Source organism: Halyomorpha halys, unplaced genomic scaffold, assembly GCF_000696795.3.
Source record: "Halyomorpha halys isolate HHAL.00 unplaced genomic scaffold, Hhal_1.1 Scaffold469.1, whole genome shotgun sequence".
Taxonomy (NCBI): Eukaryota; Metazoa; Arthropoda; class Insecta; order Hemiptera; family Pentatomidae; genus Halyomorpha; species Halyomorpha halys.
In genome coordinates, this window is record NW_027114062.1 from 960,961 (window position 1) to 978,281 (window position 17,321).

General features: G+C 29.6%; 1 protein-coding gene across 1 annotated transcript in view; it reads right to left on the bottom strand.

Annotated features, from left to right (window-relative positions):
- LOC106683131 (sodium- and chloride-dependent glycine transporter 2) overlaps window positions 1-17,321 on the bottom strand; it is a gene marked incomplete in the record, with an annotated part of 123,457 nt that overhangs the window by 29,140 nt on the left and 76,996 nt on the right. Inside the window, 1 exon segment of the mRNA XM_067051313.1 lies at window positions 3,131-3,309. Coding sequence (XP_066907414.1) covers window positions 3,131-3,309 — 179 coding nt within the window.

Genomic DNA, 17,321 nt, shown 5'->3' on the forward strand with positions numbered 1-17,321 from the left:
ATATGATATAAAAAAGAAAATAATAGCAGTATAACATCATGAATGAAAAAAAAAACAAGACTATTTTATTAACACTCAATTAGCTGATATCACTCGGTTAGTGATCGCGATCCATTAGGCCGTAACTTATATGAATAATTTAATTTACAAACATAAAAATTTTAACATCAGATTTTATGTCAGGAAAACATTTATGAGTGGTTAACCTAGTTGACTAAAATAGCCTGTTGCAATTATTTAATTAACACAGCATATTTACATACAACATTCTTCATACAAGATAAGATGCATGCATGCATTTAACAAATTATCGATAAAAAAGTGCACTTACCATATGAGTGCAGAGTTAGATTAGTTGTTTATAAATATATAAACCTATGGATATATTGTATATACTGTATTTTAAATATTTCAATTAACTTTTATTTTTTGGCTAAAAACCTTTACCTTTTGGACTAAAAGTTTGTAATTAACTTTTATGCAAAAATTTCTTTGTATAAAGGTTAGAAATTCTTTTTTTTTTTTTTTAAATGTTTACAATGCAATGATATTCAAGTAAGACTTAAATAAAAAGTTTTTGATCAACTGAAACTTTTCAAAAGTAAAGTTAAAAAAAATAAAAGTTAACCTATAATTTTGGCCTCTACTATAACGTTTAATTAAAAAAATTGTTTTATCTTGTTTAATAAATGTTATGATATATTGAAATTGTATCATCGATGTACCAATTTTTATTTTTTTTTGTTTTAATCATTAGGTCCATTAACATCCTCAGACGAGTTTTTCCGCAAGGTTGAATTTTATGAAATAAATAGATAAAAATCAAAAATTACTATTTAGAAACGCTATAGAATAATTAATTTTTCACCTATAGCAATCTCAGTTTTGAGACATATTATCCTTTAAATACACACCATACATTTTTATCTCTTAAAAAGAAGAGTTCTAGAATTATAAAAAATCAATAGTTAATCAATGAATCACTAATGATCATAATTGTGGAAAAAATACTAGTAAAACATCCATTCAAACTTTGTTGCCGTATTTGATATTATAATACCATATAATATAAATATTATTATTATTTAATCAAATGTAAATTGTTTTGATTGTAGCTGCTGGTTGTATTGCAGGCATAGATAGCCTCCCACTGCAGCATATTCTAGTATTCCGTATGTGGCAGAGAAAGGTTATACTTAATTAAAAATAATTGTAGGCCGTAGCGGTTATTCAATTTGTACATATGACCACGTGATCATTCTAGATTATAAAATAAATATTAAAGAGTTGTAAAACGGAATAAAAATATATTTATTTGTGATAGAGTATAAAAACTGAAACGGAACGCCTTCATTACATTCCACGAATTAATGAACTCGACAACAGGGAAGACTTTAATTTTTACTTTTATCTTAATATAAAATGATACATCATCATTCAAATATACTGCTTACAACCCAAGCAGCAGCTAATCTAAGTTACTTCATATCTAGTCGTTACAGATAGAAGAATAATAAACAATATTTGGATTTCATCCAGAAGAAGAGGAGTAAAAAGGAGAAGTCAATCAAATGCAAGAAATATATGGACTGGGTGTTTTAATGTTGCTACTCAGTTGACTTCTAAGAAACGGTTAAAAGTTGGATGCTAAACAAGGAAATCCAACGTAAAGTTGATTAAAAGTTAAAGATGTGCAGCCAATTAATATAAATTAATTAATTATATATTAATTAATATTAAGTTAAAGTTGGATCTGATACAAGGACATCCAATGCACAGCTGATTTAATGGATTTGTTATTTGCCAGGTCAAGGAAATAAAAGAGGGACCATCATCTAAATTGTAAAGTAAGTTCTACCTCAAGTAAGATTAAAGATTTGTTGCTACAAACTGTACGGTCTAAGATGATATTAAGAAGAACGTCATAAAGAATAACAATATTGATTATAATCTTAAATTAATGATCTTTTACTGGAAGAGTTTCTGGAATTAAATTGAATTTGGTGAATGACACAAATCTTCCTTGTTTAATTATAATAATTTATTTCATGTAATCAACAATAACGTTTCGGGAAATATCCCCCATCTTCAGATTGCTATAAAACCAAATTCAACAAAACTTATAACATGTGCTTACAACATTACTAATTTATCATAATTACATCAAAACTATGTATAAACTATTTACCTGATAAAAATATTTTATGTATAACGTATAATTATCTCCTATTTTGTCATTATTGCTAATATTTAATAATATTATTGTCATTTAATGAATAAAAAACTTTTTTACTATTACAGTATACATTTTTAGGAGAATAATTACCTTCCTGAAGGTTATCTTTCATTATGATCACAACCATATAGACTATAAACAATTATCTCCTACCTCTATTACCACAAAGATGAACAATTAAACTAAAATTATCAATTTTTCAAAAACCAATTTTTTTTATAAACAACTATTTTTTTAAAATATAAAACAATTTTTTTAAACAATAACAAATAAAAATGACTAAATTAATTCTAAATTATATAAAACCACATAAAAACTAAAAAGTTGATTTATTTATAACATTCATATAATGTGTGCCTAAAGTTTTTGTATCTGTTTTATGATTGATTGCTTTGGCAATGTTTTTTTTAATATGTACAGATTCTACTATTTTTCTATTCCTACAATGCTTAACTATATCTAATATTTCTGGATTATTGAAATCAAATTGATGTTTATATTTAATACTATGTTGTGCCAATACTGTAATTTTCATGTTTTTTTAAATTTTTACAATTAATCTTATGTTGATCAATTCTTGTTTTTAATTTTTTAGATGTTTCACCAATGTATACGTTGTTGTTGATTACATGAAATAAATTATTATAATTAAACAAGGAAGATTTGTTTCATCCACCAAATTCAATTTAATATTGTTTATCGTAATAATAGTTGGTTTAGGTTCAATAGCATGAAGTGAGATGAGTAGTAAAGTATTGCAAAATCATTCACCATAATAATGTTATTTGTATATCTGTATCACCATTATTAACGAACCTCAACTGATGGTAGATAGATATTAAATATATGATTTACTGAGATCATCTTTGTATAATATGAATAAAAATTACTTACCAGACTCTGGGGCTCTCCTCTGACGTAGCAGGTTGCCATGTCGGCCCACGCCGGATCGCACTTGGACCAAGGAACCTCCGAGTCGAAGGAGGCCACCATGTAGAAGACGGTGTATGACATGATCACGTTATAGTAAATACAGACGATCAGAGAGACTGTGATCATGGCGCATCCAACCCCTACGACACGAAGAGTAAACAAAATACAATTACAAAGGTTCTTATTTTATTTTTTTATAACTATATTTCGTTTATTTCTGAGATAACAGGGAAAGGAGATAGGAAAGAGGGGTATCAATAGGTAACCAACCTATTCAAACCAAATAAGGAGATTAAGTTTTGATTCCGTGGGACTGCCACGAAATAAAAGTCGGTGCCTTAACTCTTTCGGCTACCTCCTCAAAAAGGTTCTTGTTAATATTTATTTTTAAAAAAATATTAATAAAATAAAACAAATACCGAACTAAGTTGACGTAATTCGACACACATTTTAAAAATAATTTTCAATGAAAAATAGGGAAGAGGAAAAAATGAAACTATACGCAAAGGAAATAATTTCAATATGAAAAAAGCATGAATGAATTAGACATAAGTATAAATAGTAATATGAACTAAAAATTTTTAATTTTACCTCAGTATAAAATAATTTTTTTCAATTACTCCAACATTTTCACGGCGGCTAACTCCGTCTAAGTGAAATTGTTGCTGAGAGGTTTCAAAGTAGGATTCTAAATTCCCCAAGCCACAAAAATACACTTTGAGGTACATTTGAATTAGAGACACCTATTCCAAAGAAGAAATCGAACCAGAAGACCGTGAAAGTGAATGTCTTAAAATTACAATATACGAATGTGAATGTCTTAAAATTACAATATACTCGTACTATGAAATAATGTGAAAGTGAATACATAATTGAGCAGTAAATTACCTAAAGGGGGGTACCTAAGGGAGCTTGGGTTCACTTTTTATTAAATTGTGTGCAGAGGGAAATAAAGCTCTTTTCATATCGCATTGTGGAAACACTTCATCTAACCGCTGTTTAACTTGTACGCAATAAAAATATGATTTACCGTTGGAATTTAAACAAAAATAAAAAGGATCGTTGGAAGAATAGATCTTGAATTATTTATACTGAATGATAATTGAACAAATTTAACAACATTTTTAGACTCAAAATGTTTAATTATAAAAAAGAAAATCGTTTATAGAATAAAGAGTATAGAACTTAAATGCTACATGCACTAGAGCAGTTTGTAATGGAGGAAAATTTAATTAAAAATTAATGGAAAATTAAATTTTCACATTCTAAGATTGAAATATTACAGTGATACCTCAAAAAGAACAAATCCCTTTTGTCAAATAGTTTGTTAGTTATGAGTGTAATTTCAAAGAGTTAGAGGCTTTGTGTCCCACAAATTGTGTAGCAACGTGCTTGTCAATATTATCATAAATTTATGAATTCGTAGATGTTAGAAGGACATGAGAGCATACATAACATTTGTTTTGGTCACAGTAATGGTTGTGTTTATATTAGTTTAGTCATACTATGAACAAATACACAAATATGTATTTACTTTTGTCAAGAAACACTGAAGGATAGATGGGTGTATTGAAACATTTTTTTGAATAAGGGCTTATTGCGACTATTAGTAGAAAAGGTATGAATTCGAAGGTCTCCTACAAGATTATAAGAATTCAATAATATCTTTTACACTAGTAGATGTACCAAAGGATATTGAAAAGGGTATAGAGAGTCGTAAGAGGGCTGTGGAATGCAATTCTGTAGTGAAAGGAACTAATACTATTCATATGAATTTTGTTGGAAAGGCTCTTTCGTAAAAAATCGTTTATTTTTCCCCAATTCATGGCAATGCCCTTAGGTTCTGTTGGCATAATTGATAACGGTTGAAATGGAACGAAATTGCTCTTTGATTCCAAGTTAATGTCCATGGTATGTTTCTTCCTCGAAAATGAGGGTAGTGTTGTATTCGTGTTGGAAATGAAAAAAATGAGGATCAGTGTGAAAGTGATCTAGTATTAATATATCAAATTCCATCGACTACTTTCGATTTACCGTTCAAAAAATATTTTTCTTCACAAACGTGTTTAAATCACGGCTCCTCCCCTCTTTGTTCTAAAACGATAAATCACATTTATTAAACATATTTATTTATTATTTGCCCACAAAGGTGGAAAATACACAAAAACAGTCTCCGAGACGATTGTGGATTGCTAACTTAACTGACTACTGATATCAGGAAACCTGCTGAGCCCAAGACAGCCAACTCAACCCACTTTTCTAGTTTTCAGTTCGTATCCCTTTCATTATTTCCCTCTAATAATGCATTTCAAATGCAGTAAAAGATATTCCACCCAATTTTGTTACCTACCCGCCCCTATATGACAAACCCTATAACACCCATAGAGCTTAGAAGAAGAAAAAAAATATTGAAAATAAATGTTTATTCTCAAATCTTAAAATGTAGGTACGTATGTGCCTTCCTACATAACCAATATAAATTGTGAATGAGCTATATTGACTTATGTTCTAGCCAAAATTTTTTTTTTTTTATTGCAACAAAGTTGGAGTACTAGATAAAAAGGATTGAAATAAGACGTCTGTAGGTTATGGTGGAAGCTTTGGCCACCCTTACACTCCGCCGACTCTTAGTTTTGGCAAATTTTGCGATGTAGCTTTATATAAGTAAGGTATATTTCTTATACTTAATTTCGTTTAAACATTAATTCAGATGATTGGTGAGTAGATTCATGAAGAGAGGTTTGTTCTTTTTTATCAAGAAGTATTCTAAGCCTGTCTTCGCTTGTATTGCCTAGAGGGATACCCGGTAATAACAATAAATTGTGAAACAAAATTGATTAATTGGATAAAATATGTTGTATAATATTTTGCTTCCTAATTAAATGTCTCCATAATTGTTTTCAGAAACTGACATAGTGATCTAATGTATGTAATTACGCTATGTACAATTATATTGGATTGTTTTGGCATTAATTACTTTTATTCACACATACCCAGAAAAGCATTGAAAATTGTGCCAAGGATGATTCAACGGTACTTTCTGCGTTAAAGAACACTGTATGCGTTAGGAATTATTATTATTATTAAAATAGATTAAATCCTGGTTTATTTATCACAGCACACGATAACTGTTTAAGAGTTATATTAATTTGAAAAACCTTAGGAGATAATATTTCTCATAAATGGAACTAAGATAGGATTAAGTATCGTAATATAAGCATTTAAAAAATAAATATATAATAATTTTTAGAATCTGCACTTTATACTATCCATAGTAAATTCTGAGCATCCTTTATAGCTCAAAAATTATTAAATAATGAAAAGACTCATCCTCAAGATTTAAGCTGTTTTGATCAACCTCTCCCTCTCATTTCCTCCTCTTTTTCCCCTCTACTTCCTGTCTCTCTCAACATTTATAACAACTTTATTTATCTAACCTTTAATTTATTATTTATAGATGTACCAATCAATTTATAAGTCATTGTTACAATAATTAAAGCTTTAACTATAAATATATAATATAATAATAAATTTTCTAATTACAAAGGTTCTTATTTTATTTTTTTATAACTATATATATTTTTATTAATTTTATGAATTCTAAATAAAGTGAAAATAAAATTTATAATAATTAATGGTGATTAAAAAAAAAAAATCACTGGCTGAGATCTGCTAGAGATAAATTACTGCGGACCAATTAACCGCTCTTATACTTTGTTTCTGTGTGTGTGTGTGTGTGTGTGTGTGTGTGTGTGTGTGTTTCAACAGGTAAATATAAAAACCAAAAGTAGTAAAAACTGAAATTACACATTTAACATTAACGCTTTCGACCAACCAGATGTGCTATGTTCTGTAATCGATCTTACACATTTTTTTCGAAAACGGCTCACACGTTTTCTATTTACAACGATAATTCAATTTAACTTAGTAAATTGAAATAGTCCTACATGAACCTGAATTTAACGTTTCAGGCCTCCATCAGGGCTGAAAATAAAACGAGATGACACCTCAGAGAAAAATGAAAATAAGATGAAAAAAAAACTTAGAAATGTATATAACAATAAATTAAGTTGACAGTGGATGATACTAATATAAAATATAATATCTTATAAAATATCTCTGAATTAAGGATTTTATATCGTTTTATTTCTCAGCCCCGATGAAGACCTAAAATTCAGGTCGAAATGTTGGCACAAATGAAAAAGTTTCCCTTATTTGCACTCCTGACCATTTTCTCTGATGCTAATATTTCAAAAATCTCCCACTAAAGTATTTTTGTTTGTATATTTGGAATAATTAGTCATCTCACAATTTCACTTGTTATATAAAATAAATCAATATAAACTATGAAAGGACCTGATAAGTTCCTTTAGAAGATCGGAAGAAAAATATTTTTTTCGGGTTGAAAACACATTGCTGAAAATAAGAGTAGTAATGTAGAATTATTGAAAACCGCCAGAAAGCCAAACCCTTTAGAAAAAATAAAATGCAACCTATAAAGTCGTAGAAAGTAATGGAGAATGATGAAAAACCCATAAATAAAACATGAGTTATACAACGAGTTTGACACTGAACTAGCGGGCGCATGCGCAGCTATTTTTTTCAGTTTCACCAGTCTGATATATTTTGTCAAGTCGACATAGTTAATTTTTTACTTTCACTTTTTCTCAATTATAGTTTTTCAATTAACAGGATGTCTAACTACATCAAATCGTTATTACTTTCTAAATGTCGATTCAATTATAATTTAACCATGAATTGATGGTTAAGAGCACATTGAATATTTTAGTTAACTGTTATATTTTTATAATTCTTCCATATATTAGCAAAAGATAAATGCTAAAATTTTCTAAAGAAAAATATTATTAAAAGTACTTTTGAAAACTGTTTAAATTGTAGTTAGTCAATAAGTCAATTGAAAGGTGTATTTGGAAAATTAGTGCAGAAATGTGAACCGCCACAGTGAATAATTTAGAAATATCTGTACGAAAACGAGTAAAGATTAATTTGAATTCAAAGTAGAGTGTTAACTATAAGCTTTATAATGGGCCGCAGTTTTTAGATGTATAAATACAATACTTTTTAGCACATCTTTGAATTTTTTTCTTCATTTTTTTTTTAAAACATCATCATCCTATCTAATAACCGTTCGAAACGACTGATGACGTAAACATGTTGTTTTAGTAATGTATGAGGCAACGGGGGCAAATATGAAGGGGATAATTAATTAATGCACTAATGGAAAGCAACATTTTCGGAATTCAGCGGATAATTTGATTAATTACTAATTGAAAACAACAAAGTTAGGGAGTTACTGGAGGTAGTGGATGACAAACGGTGAAGCGAGAGTGTGATCTAATATGTTATCAGTGGGAGTAGGAGAGACTATGGATTAACCCGAGCATCGCCCTAACACTCTCGTGTGGGTGTCCCTAACCAGCCGGTGGATATGGAGATAGTATGTTGCAGGGAATTATCATCGGGTGGTTAAAATGGTTACCTTTGAGGGGATAGTGATAGTTAATATTAATAAGTGAGTTCTATAGTGAATTAACCACCGAAAGTATAATCCAGCAATTGATATTCAATGCTATTAATTATAAAACAAATCAAAGCGATTAGTATAAAATGGTAAAAATATTATTGTTGTTATTTGATAAATAACTATAATTTAATAATTTATAAATAAATATATAATTTAATAATTAATTTGTAAACCTATTTTGTTAGTACATTTTGTTAATATGCGTTTTTTTTTATAACTTTGTTTAAAAGAAGGAAATTTATTTATATTTTTGTTGTAATGTGTATGTGATGGAATAATGGCCAGTAAGGATTATATTGCCTACCAACAAGACAACAATCTACGGCCTAAGTTCAGCCGCCTTGTCACCTTTGTGTTGTTGGTGACAAATCGTCACAAGACCCTTTCTGCGTGAATTGTGTGAGCGCCGTATAGACGTGGGCCCACCAACATAAGAACAGTTGGACTTTGAAAAGCATCGTCTATCTGACCTTTCGGGACTTATCTCGCCACTGGCTCATCAGAGTTCATCCAGCAGTAATTTATTTTATGTTTATTGAATTTGGAAATTTTGTTTTATCTTGAAGGGCAGTTCTATTTTATATTTTGATCTTTATTTTACATCTTAAGGCTTTATTTTGATTTTATATTATGGTTCAATTGCTAACTTAGCAAAATAAAAATTTATAATCCGAGCAAGCTAGTTTTGTTTTGTTCCTTTTGAAGCATTCCTACAGAAAGACATTGTCATGTCAATTTGAGGTGGCTTTAACAATTGTTATCTTGTTTAAATGTTGATCTAGTGAAAACTCAACTTTGGCGTAATGGGGTTGAGGAAATATGACCAGGAGTTTCTGGATAAAAACTATATTTGTACAAGTTTGTCATCAAGTTATAACCAACTTTAAGATAAATAAAAGTATGCAGGTATTTTTTGATGTTTGTTATTTAATGATGGCAACTATCCAATAAGTGATAAGAAAGTGAGAATTTGGATGGTGAGATATAAAGTGATTTAAGATAATGAAATGCAGAATATAAAAAACAAAATATAAGAGTCTTAGTTGCGATATCTCTTCGGTGGGAGCAAACCGTACCAGTTTTAATGACTGAGAAAATAAAAACCAAGAATTAATTTAGTCAACTCCATTTAGGAAAATATGTGGGAAACATATTTAAAAATACAATAAAAAACATATAACATGACTTGTATAATCCAAATGATTTAACATTTAATAACAAAAACTATTTTTGAATATTAGTTTTTTTTTTTCTATTCATACCATAGTAATAATATTTAAGAGCCGTGCATTGAGCTAGCATACATACTTAATAATCTCAGAGCATAGCTATGGCTTTGTAAGAGCGTATTGTTACTATTACTTTTTCTTTTCTTTAATAAGTAACATCGATATTGTATATATAGTATATTTTAATTAAAATATTTTTATGTATTTTAATTATTTTTATTTTCGCTTATAAATAATTTTCCTAGAAATAGATGGAACACCTACTTTGTAGAAAAAAATAAATATATAAATAAAGTAAATCGCATTATATTTGAGCAATTGACGGAGTTGATCAAACTTGATCATATAACTTTTGAGTTTTTTTAAAAAAAATTCCGAACACATTAAAAATATGAATCGCTCGAGTATTTGATTGATATGCTCATAGGTTCTGTAACATTATATAGAGATGAAGAGTTTGTATCCGCGAATTTTAATAAAAACCAGACTGATAGTTATTTCATATTGACCATTCATTGAGGAAGGCTTTAGGTTAGCAGTTCTCATTATATAGTTATCCAGAAACCATTTCCCAAGTAACTAGGAATCAATATTTTTTTATTTTTTTGGCCATTACCTTGAAAGCTGTTACTAATACTCTATAGTTCTTTAAATAGCTTCAATCTGAGTGCTAACCGGCATCAGTATGTCTAATAGCTTTTTCCATTAAAGAAAATAACAAATTTCTTTTGCGTTTAATAGACCATTTTTTGAGGAAAGCTACAGAATAAAAAAATCTGTTGTTAATTCAAGAGAAGAGTTTATTTTTTCTCACAGACAACATAATGGACGTTTTCTGCATGGCCATTTATTTTTTTTATTTATTAATTTATTTTAATGATAGTTTTTAGTTTCACGTTTTCATTGGACTGGAGAAGGAGAAGAGAGATGATCCAAGAGCGAGATATCTGGTCCAGACTCCATAAATCGTAACCCCACACTACGCCAGCGGTAAAGGGGATAAAATGGTTGTGATGATGATGATATCACATTTGTAACAATTTACTAATTATCCTGGATATTGCTTATATCCATATACATGTATATACGACCTCGGTTAATTAAGGTTTTTAAAATATTAAAATAGTTTGACGGTTATAAAGATTAATCGGCTAAACTGACTCATTATGGAGATCCATCGAACTATAAAATATAGCTTTTAAAAACGGCGTTCCAGGAAGAAACCTTTGCAAATAACACTAATTTTTCAAAGAATTAATCTTTATCTTACTTCAAACCTAAGGTTTGAAGGCGGAGAGGGATTCATTTACAGCGAGTGAATTGTTTACAATTTAGTATTGTTGTTACCTTTAAGAGATGCATCATGTTTGATTAAAAAAATATTCACGAAGAGAGCTTCATATTCGCTGCCTTCAGCAACTTCAGGTGACGAGTTATCTGTGGCTTGGCCTAAGATTCGAGAAGGCTACGGTGACAATGTTATCTTTAACGCTTATGAGACTGATATCGCTACTCAATCATCGAATAGTGCCGATCTTAGATTGTAAATTTGAAAGATTTATATTTATATTTTTTAATTTGTGAAGGTTATATTTTTACCTTCAAATGTATTGTCCTTTATTCAACCGATGGACTAAAGGATACAGAATATTATAGAAAAAAGCTTGTTTTAAAATTTCTTTATGATATGAAGAGGAATTGAAATCGGAAAATGAAATAAGTTTTCGGTTTATCCAAATACAGAAATTCATTAGTGTCTGATAGCAATAAGTGATTTTATGAATTCCTATATCTCCTAATTTCTCGCAGGTTCAGGACTAAATCGGTAACTTTTGTGTGACTTGGATTGAATATAAGAAAAAAAATTATAGAAGAATTATATCAACAGTCGCCTCAATTAAAAAACTTTAATTTGTATTTAAAATGATGATTTATGACACCTATTTGAGAGAGAAAAATTTAAATTGTAAAATAAATTGAATAAATTTTAGATATAGAGTTATAATTATCTGATAAAACCTTTATTATTGAAAATTAGATTTATTAACTTGTGATGAAATATTCCTTATATGTAAAAAACGCATTGTAATTTGAATATAAATAGGGAATTTTCACGATGATCCTTCATATAAAGTTATTATTTTGTAGCAGTTAACTAAAGTTTATACAATGTCTGCTTACTCAAACAGTAATCCCTCACACTGGACGCCCACCCACTCTTGCAGGGATGACGTCATTCTTCCCAGAGGCAAGTGGATTACTCCCGGTTGTGGGTGGATGGTCCTTTATTTATGAAGGCCTTTGCTCATTGTTCGACCTTTGCATTCCTCTCGATTCAAATACAAAATGGCTGATGTTTTGCATTACTGTACAGACTTAATGCATATTAATGTCATTCGCGAAGGAAATCGCTTGGAAATAACCTCCACGTTATGACGCGAATTCTGTATCACCGTGCTTTGCGTGTAGACTAATTTAGCAACACGGCTAATCTAGTGAAATAATGCGGTACTATTTTTAGGATCTACGTTTTACATAACTATCTCAATCACACAATGCATTTGTCTATTAGATCATAGAAGCACTAAAATTAGTTTAGTTAATTTTAAAGGCTATTAATAAAATAACTCAAGGAAACCTAAGGGTAAAATACCACTTACAATCATAATTGTAGCCATTTTTTTTTTTTTTTATATCTTTATTGAAATTAACAATGTACATAATAATACATTCAGTAAATTTGATGTAAGTTTATAATGTAGTGATACAGGCGTGTAGAGAAAACTATTGGTAGCAGCAAATTATTTGAATATTCAATTATCAGTTTAAACATATTAAAAGGATTGACCGATATCAACAGATCAACATAAAATCAATTTGAATACAAATTCTAGAATACATTTTACAGTGTGATAAAATATGTAAATGTTTTTTTTTTCTCGAAAAAATCATTTTCTATTTTGTTTAACCCAACTTTTCCCTTCTTTTCTATATTAATATTTAATATAATACAGAATAAAGTTATTCTTGTTATTCCTGAACAAAATAAATTAAAAAAAAAACAACTATGGTGAAAATCATTTAACCATCATTTTCTAATAAAAATATGAAGAGTTAATTAAATTAAAATTTTAAAATATTTTTAGTGCCATCGCATTGATTTTTAAAAGTTAATGTTTTTTTGTATTTTTAGTTTTTGAGGGGAGAAAATATAAAGATAAACAATAAAAGTTGCCAACGAGATTGTTATCACGTCGCCCCATTAGGTTTTACAACGAAAGAGAATGTCGTGTGATATTGCTCGATATGACCAAGGGAAGGGACCATAAACCCACTCGACCCTCCACTCGAATAAAACAGCCATAATTTTTTCCAAGACTTTTATTTTTATCTGTCTACCTGCTAAAAGTTTATCTCAGAATATCCAGGGACGAAACTAATGCAAGTTAATTTCATCAGAATGTAAATGGTCAATAGACAAAACAAAACCAGTTAGTGAGCTCAGAAAATCTAGATACCAACTATGGGACTTTATAAGTCTTCATTGGACTTGATAAAAAAAAAAAAAAAAAAAAAGGTTGTCCTCTATTCGATTGTAGTATATATACCTATTCATATTATGTTTAATATATCGCTTCATACGAAGAAAGAAACATTCTTCGAGAAATCAGGAGCTATTTGAGAGTTGTCTGAACTTATAAGCAGCTTTTTTATTTTTAAACGGGCAGTACTTCGCAGACTAGCCCATTCCACAAGTAACGTTATAAGACAGGTCAAGTCGTAACATTATCAACATACAAAGACTTTATTTCATGGATCGAAGAAATTGGATGGCAAGATGAATGGTCCAACAGACAGTGAAACATCCAACCAGAAACTTGAATCTGCTACGGAGAGAAGATGTGGTATTAACCCGTCTTCGGATAGACCATACTCGACTCACGGTCATTTCATGAAAAAAGAAAACTCACCGATGTGTCGCTACTGCGGAAACGCTCTCACCGTTAGGCACATTCTCACTGAATGTATTGCTCACAAATCTAACCGATTCTCTTCAGAATTACAGGAGATGATGAGAGAAGATCCCACAACAATAACAAAACTTTTCCACTTTCTAAAAATCATTAATATTTATGACAACATATAGTCTAACTGTCCAGCATGGACAAGTGGATGCAAAATTTAATAAAGTAATTTACTAACTACGTCAATTCTAATTGCAACTTTGTAAAATGTAAATTGTAATTGTAAATATGTAATTATAATTTTAAATGTTAATTTGTAACTTTCTCACAAAGTAATTTTGTGAATATGTCAATTGTAATTTACTAACTTAGTATATTCAGTGTAAATGAACCTAGTGGTCGAAACCTTTAAATAAATAAATGTGTTTTTCACTAAATCAATAAGTAATATTCCCAAAATTTATCAAATTTAGCATCTTCACTGTTGGTGTATCACTGTATAGTCGCCATATTAAAGTGATTATTACGTTTTACTATCTTAATAATGATAAAAATTAAAAACAATTAGTTTTCAGATACTACCCGACACGGCAATGCCTCGCTATTGCTATATTTGAGGATGCATATTAATGAGCATTATTGATGGATGATTATAAATTTATGTATTTAGTTAAATTAAACATATACGTATACTTTATTATTTTGATTTGAAAATCTTCCTTTATTTGAAAACTATATTTCTCCCTTATAAATTCAAAAGTTTATTGTTGACAAAGATTCGACCATACTCATTTATACGAATAGATGTAACTATGGTAACGAATTTGATAACAACTAACTTCACTGTATCATTAGTCTTGATACTATCTTAATATCTAAAAATTAATATAATATCTAAATCTTAATACTGGTCCAATTTAGGTGATTTTTCTTATAAGAAAGATGATATTCGTTACAGCACCTCAAGAAACGAATAAAGCTCAGAAATTTTTTTTCGAAAGCACTGCAGTCCAAAATTTTCGTCTTTGATTCATGAACGATTATATAAAAAATAGTCACCGGAGAGGAAAAACAATTCTCAGAATAAATCGAGTTGAAAAATTTCAAATTTTTAATTTCTTTGAAAACGGTATTTAGTACTTTGAGGCGAAGCTAAAAACGAATACGAAATGATCTTTTCTATAAAAAATTTTATTAACTTATTTTACCAAGAGTCTTACGCTTAATTTTATTTATAACTTTTTATCTACAGGAGAATAAGGGGAATCTTTAAACCTTCACATGACGAAAGGGAACATTAAAAAAACGCATGTAAATCGATTCAGTAGTTCAAAAGGTTATTGTCGACAAAGATTCGACCATTCCCTTTTATGTATATGTCCATTAAACTAAATTTTCATATATTTTTCGTTAAAGGTCCCCTTTGTCCATTGTTTAATATTTAATTAGTTGACCGCAGACTTCTATGGCTTAAGAACCACTGTATCAAAGCTATAATGTAACTTTTATAACATCAAATTAATTACATATTGAGGAATACAAGCGGATATGAAATGCTCTTGGAGTTTGTTTATAGAAAGATATTCGTTTGACGAGCTCTGTCAAATTTGTCCTCTCAAAGCCAGGAGTACCTCCCACTAACAGAGGGGAGGGTTGAACAAATACCAGCGATAGAACTGGCCTGACATTTACGAGGAGTTTCTTTATGGAGGAGCTCTGTTCTGCTCAAGGGTTCTTGCCGCCACTGTTCTAAGGTGCTGTATAATCGCTCGAGGGTACACTCAGCCGAAGTATACACCCTCTACCGATGGCGGTATCAGTATCAAAGGGAGGGTGATTAAACATTATTCCACCAGAGTGCGACATCTGTAGTTCATCTTGTGCGAAGAGGAAAAATATATTGGTTTCTATGAAAGAGTTCCTTCTTCTTTATGACCTTTGGAACACACTTGAATTTAAAGTATGCTGAAATCAATAATAATGAGATCAATATTTTTTGAACTGATATTGTGAAGAACTAACAATATTTAATTAAAATTAAAATCTGCCAGAATTTAGAATCTTTTTCCACAAACCTTCAATGAATAAAATTAGTGAATTAAAATACCCAATGGCCCTCGAATAAACAAAATTACATTGAAATAATAAAGTAAAGTGACTGAATTAACAAGGCTATTTTAGAATCGAAATATAAAACACAGTAATTTACAAAACATATCCCGTAAAGTTTAAAAAACTATGACTTCTATTGATCAGATTGTTATGGGATTGGTCTTAAAGTTTTCAGGAATTATTTTCACAAAAAAAAAAAAAATAAATAAATAAACTGTCCTTTTTGCTTCTTGCATTTTTTCTTTTTTAACCTAGTAAAACTTACATCAAAGGTAACTCTTTTTACAGAGCGTATAATGTATAAGATCAGTTTGAGATATTTGGTTCTTGCCGATATAAGCAGAGGCTTCGCTTCGCACACTTCGAAGTGTAAAAGTGTAAAAGTTGTATGTTCAGCAATTTTTTTTTTTTTTTTTGCAATTTCAGAGCAAACATTTTTCAATTTAAATATGTGTACCATCAGGACCTCAATATCTCATATTTTGCCGACTTGGCCAGAACCAGATACCAATCATTCCTTGATAAACTTCCCAACCACTCAAATCCACTTGTATCTAAACTGGCTTCTCATTCATTACTTAACAATTCTACTAAGCGTCTGAAAAGAAGATGACCTCGAGATATTCTCTACAAATGTTATTGCATTTCTATCAATGGGTAGATTCTCTACATGTTTGTATCATGTCACTGTCACCTATAGCAAATTTACTTATTGTATATATTTTATACTGTTGTAAATAACAAATAAACAAATTATTAAAAAAAATATATGTATGTACCGTTTTTCTTGCATTGCAAGTAGACAAGTTGCATTAAATTTAGTGAGTAAGCTAATAGAACGTCTTTGTATTTGATGAAATATATAATCTTTAATAAAAGGTTTTCCTCATTTTTATTATCACCGGGCTCCATTTTTTTTTTCCTGAGATGAAAATAATTCACTTAATTTTTATTTATCACTAGATTTATTATTTTTTGTGAAAAAGGAGATTTATAATGTCATTACTGTCTCCAAATGTATACAGATATTGGAGAGGTATTCTGGCAGAGAGATAGAAGGTACTTGGATGTAATGCCTGCCTGGAGCACTAACTACAAACGCTTCATCATGTCTGCCGCAGGCCGACCTTCCTTATTGATGGTCTCTTCTCGCTTCGTTTTTACCTAAACTGCTCTCGTCGTTTGGTTGATGTCTACAGTCGAATTTATCATATCTCAGGGGAAGTATCAAGGTTAAGAGGAAAATGTATCATATCAAAATGGAAATAAAAGCTAGAAAAGAAATAACAGAAATTATGATA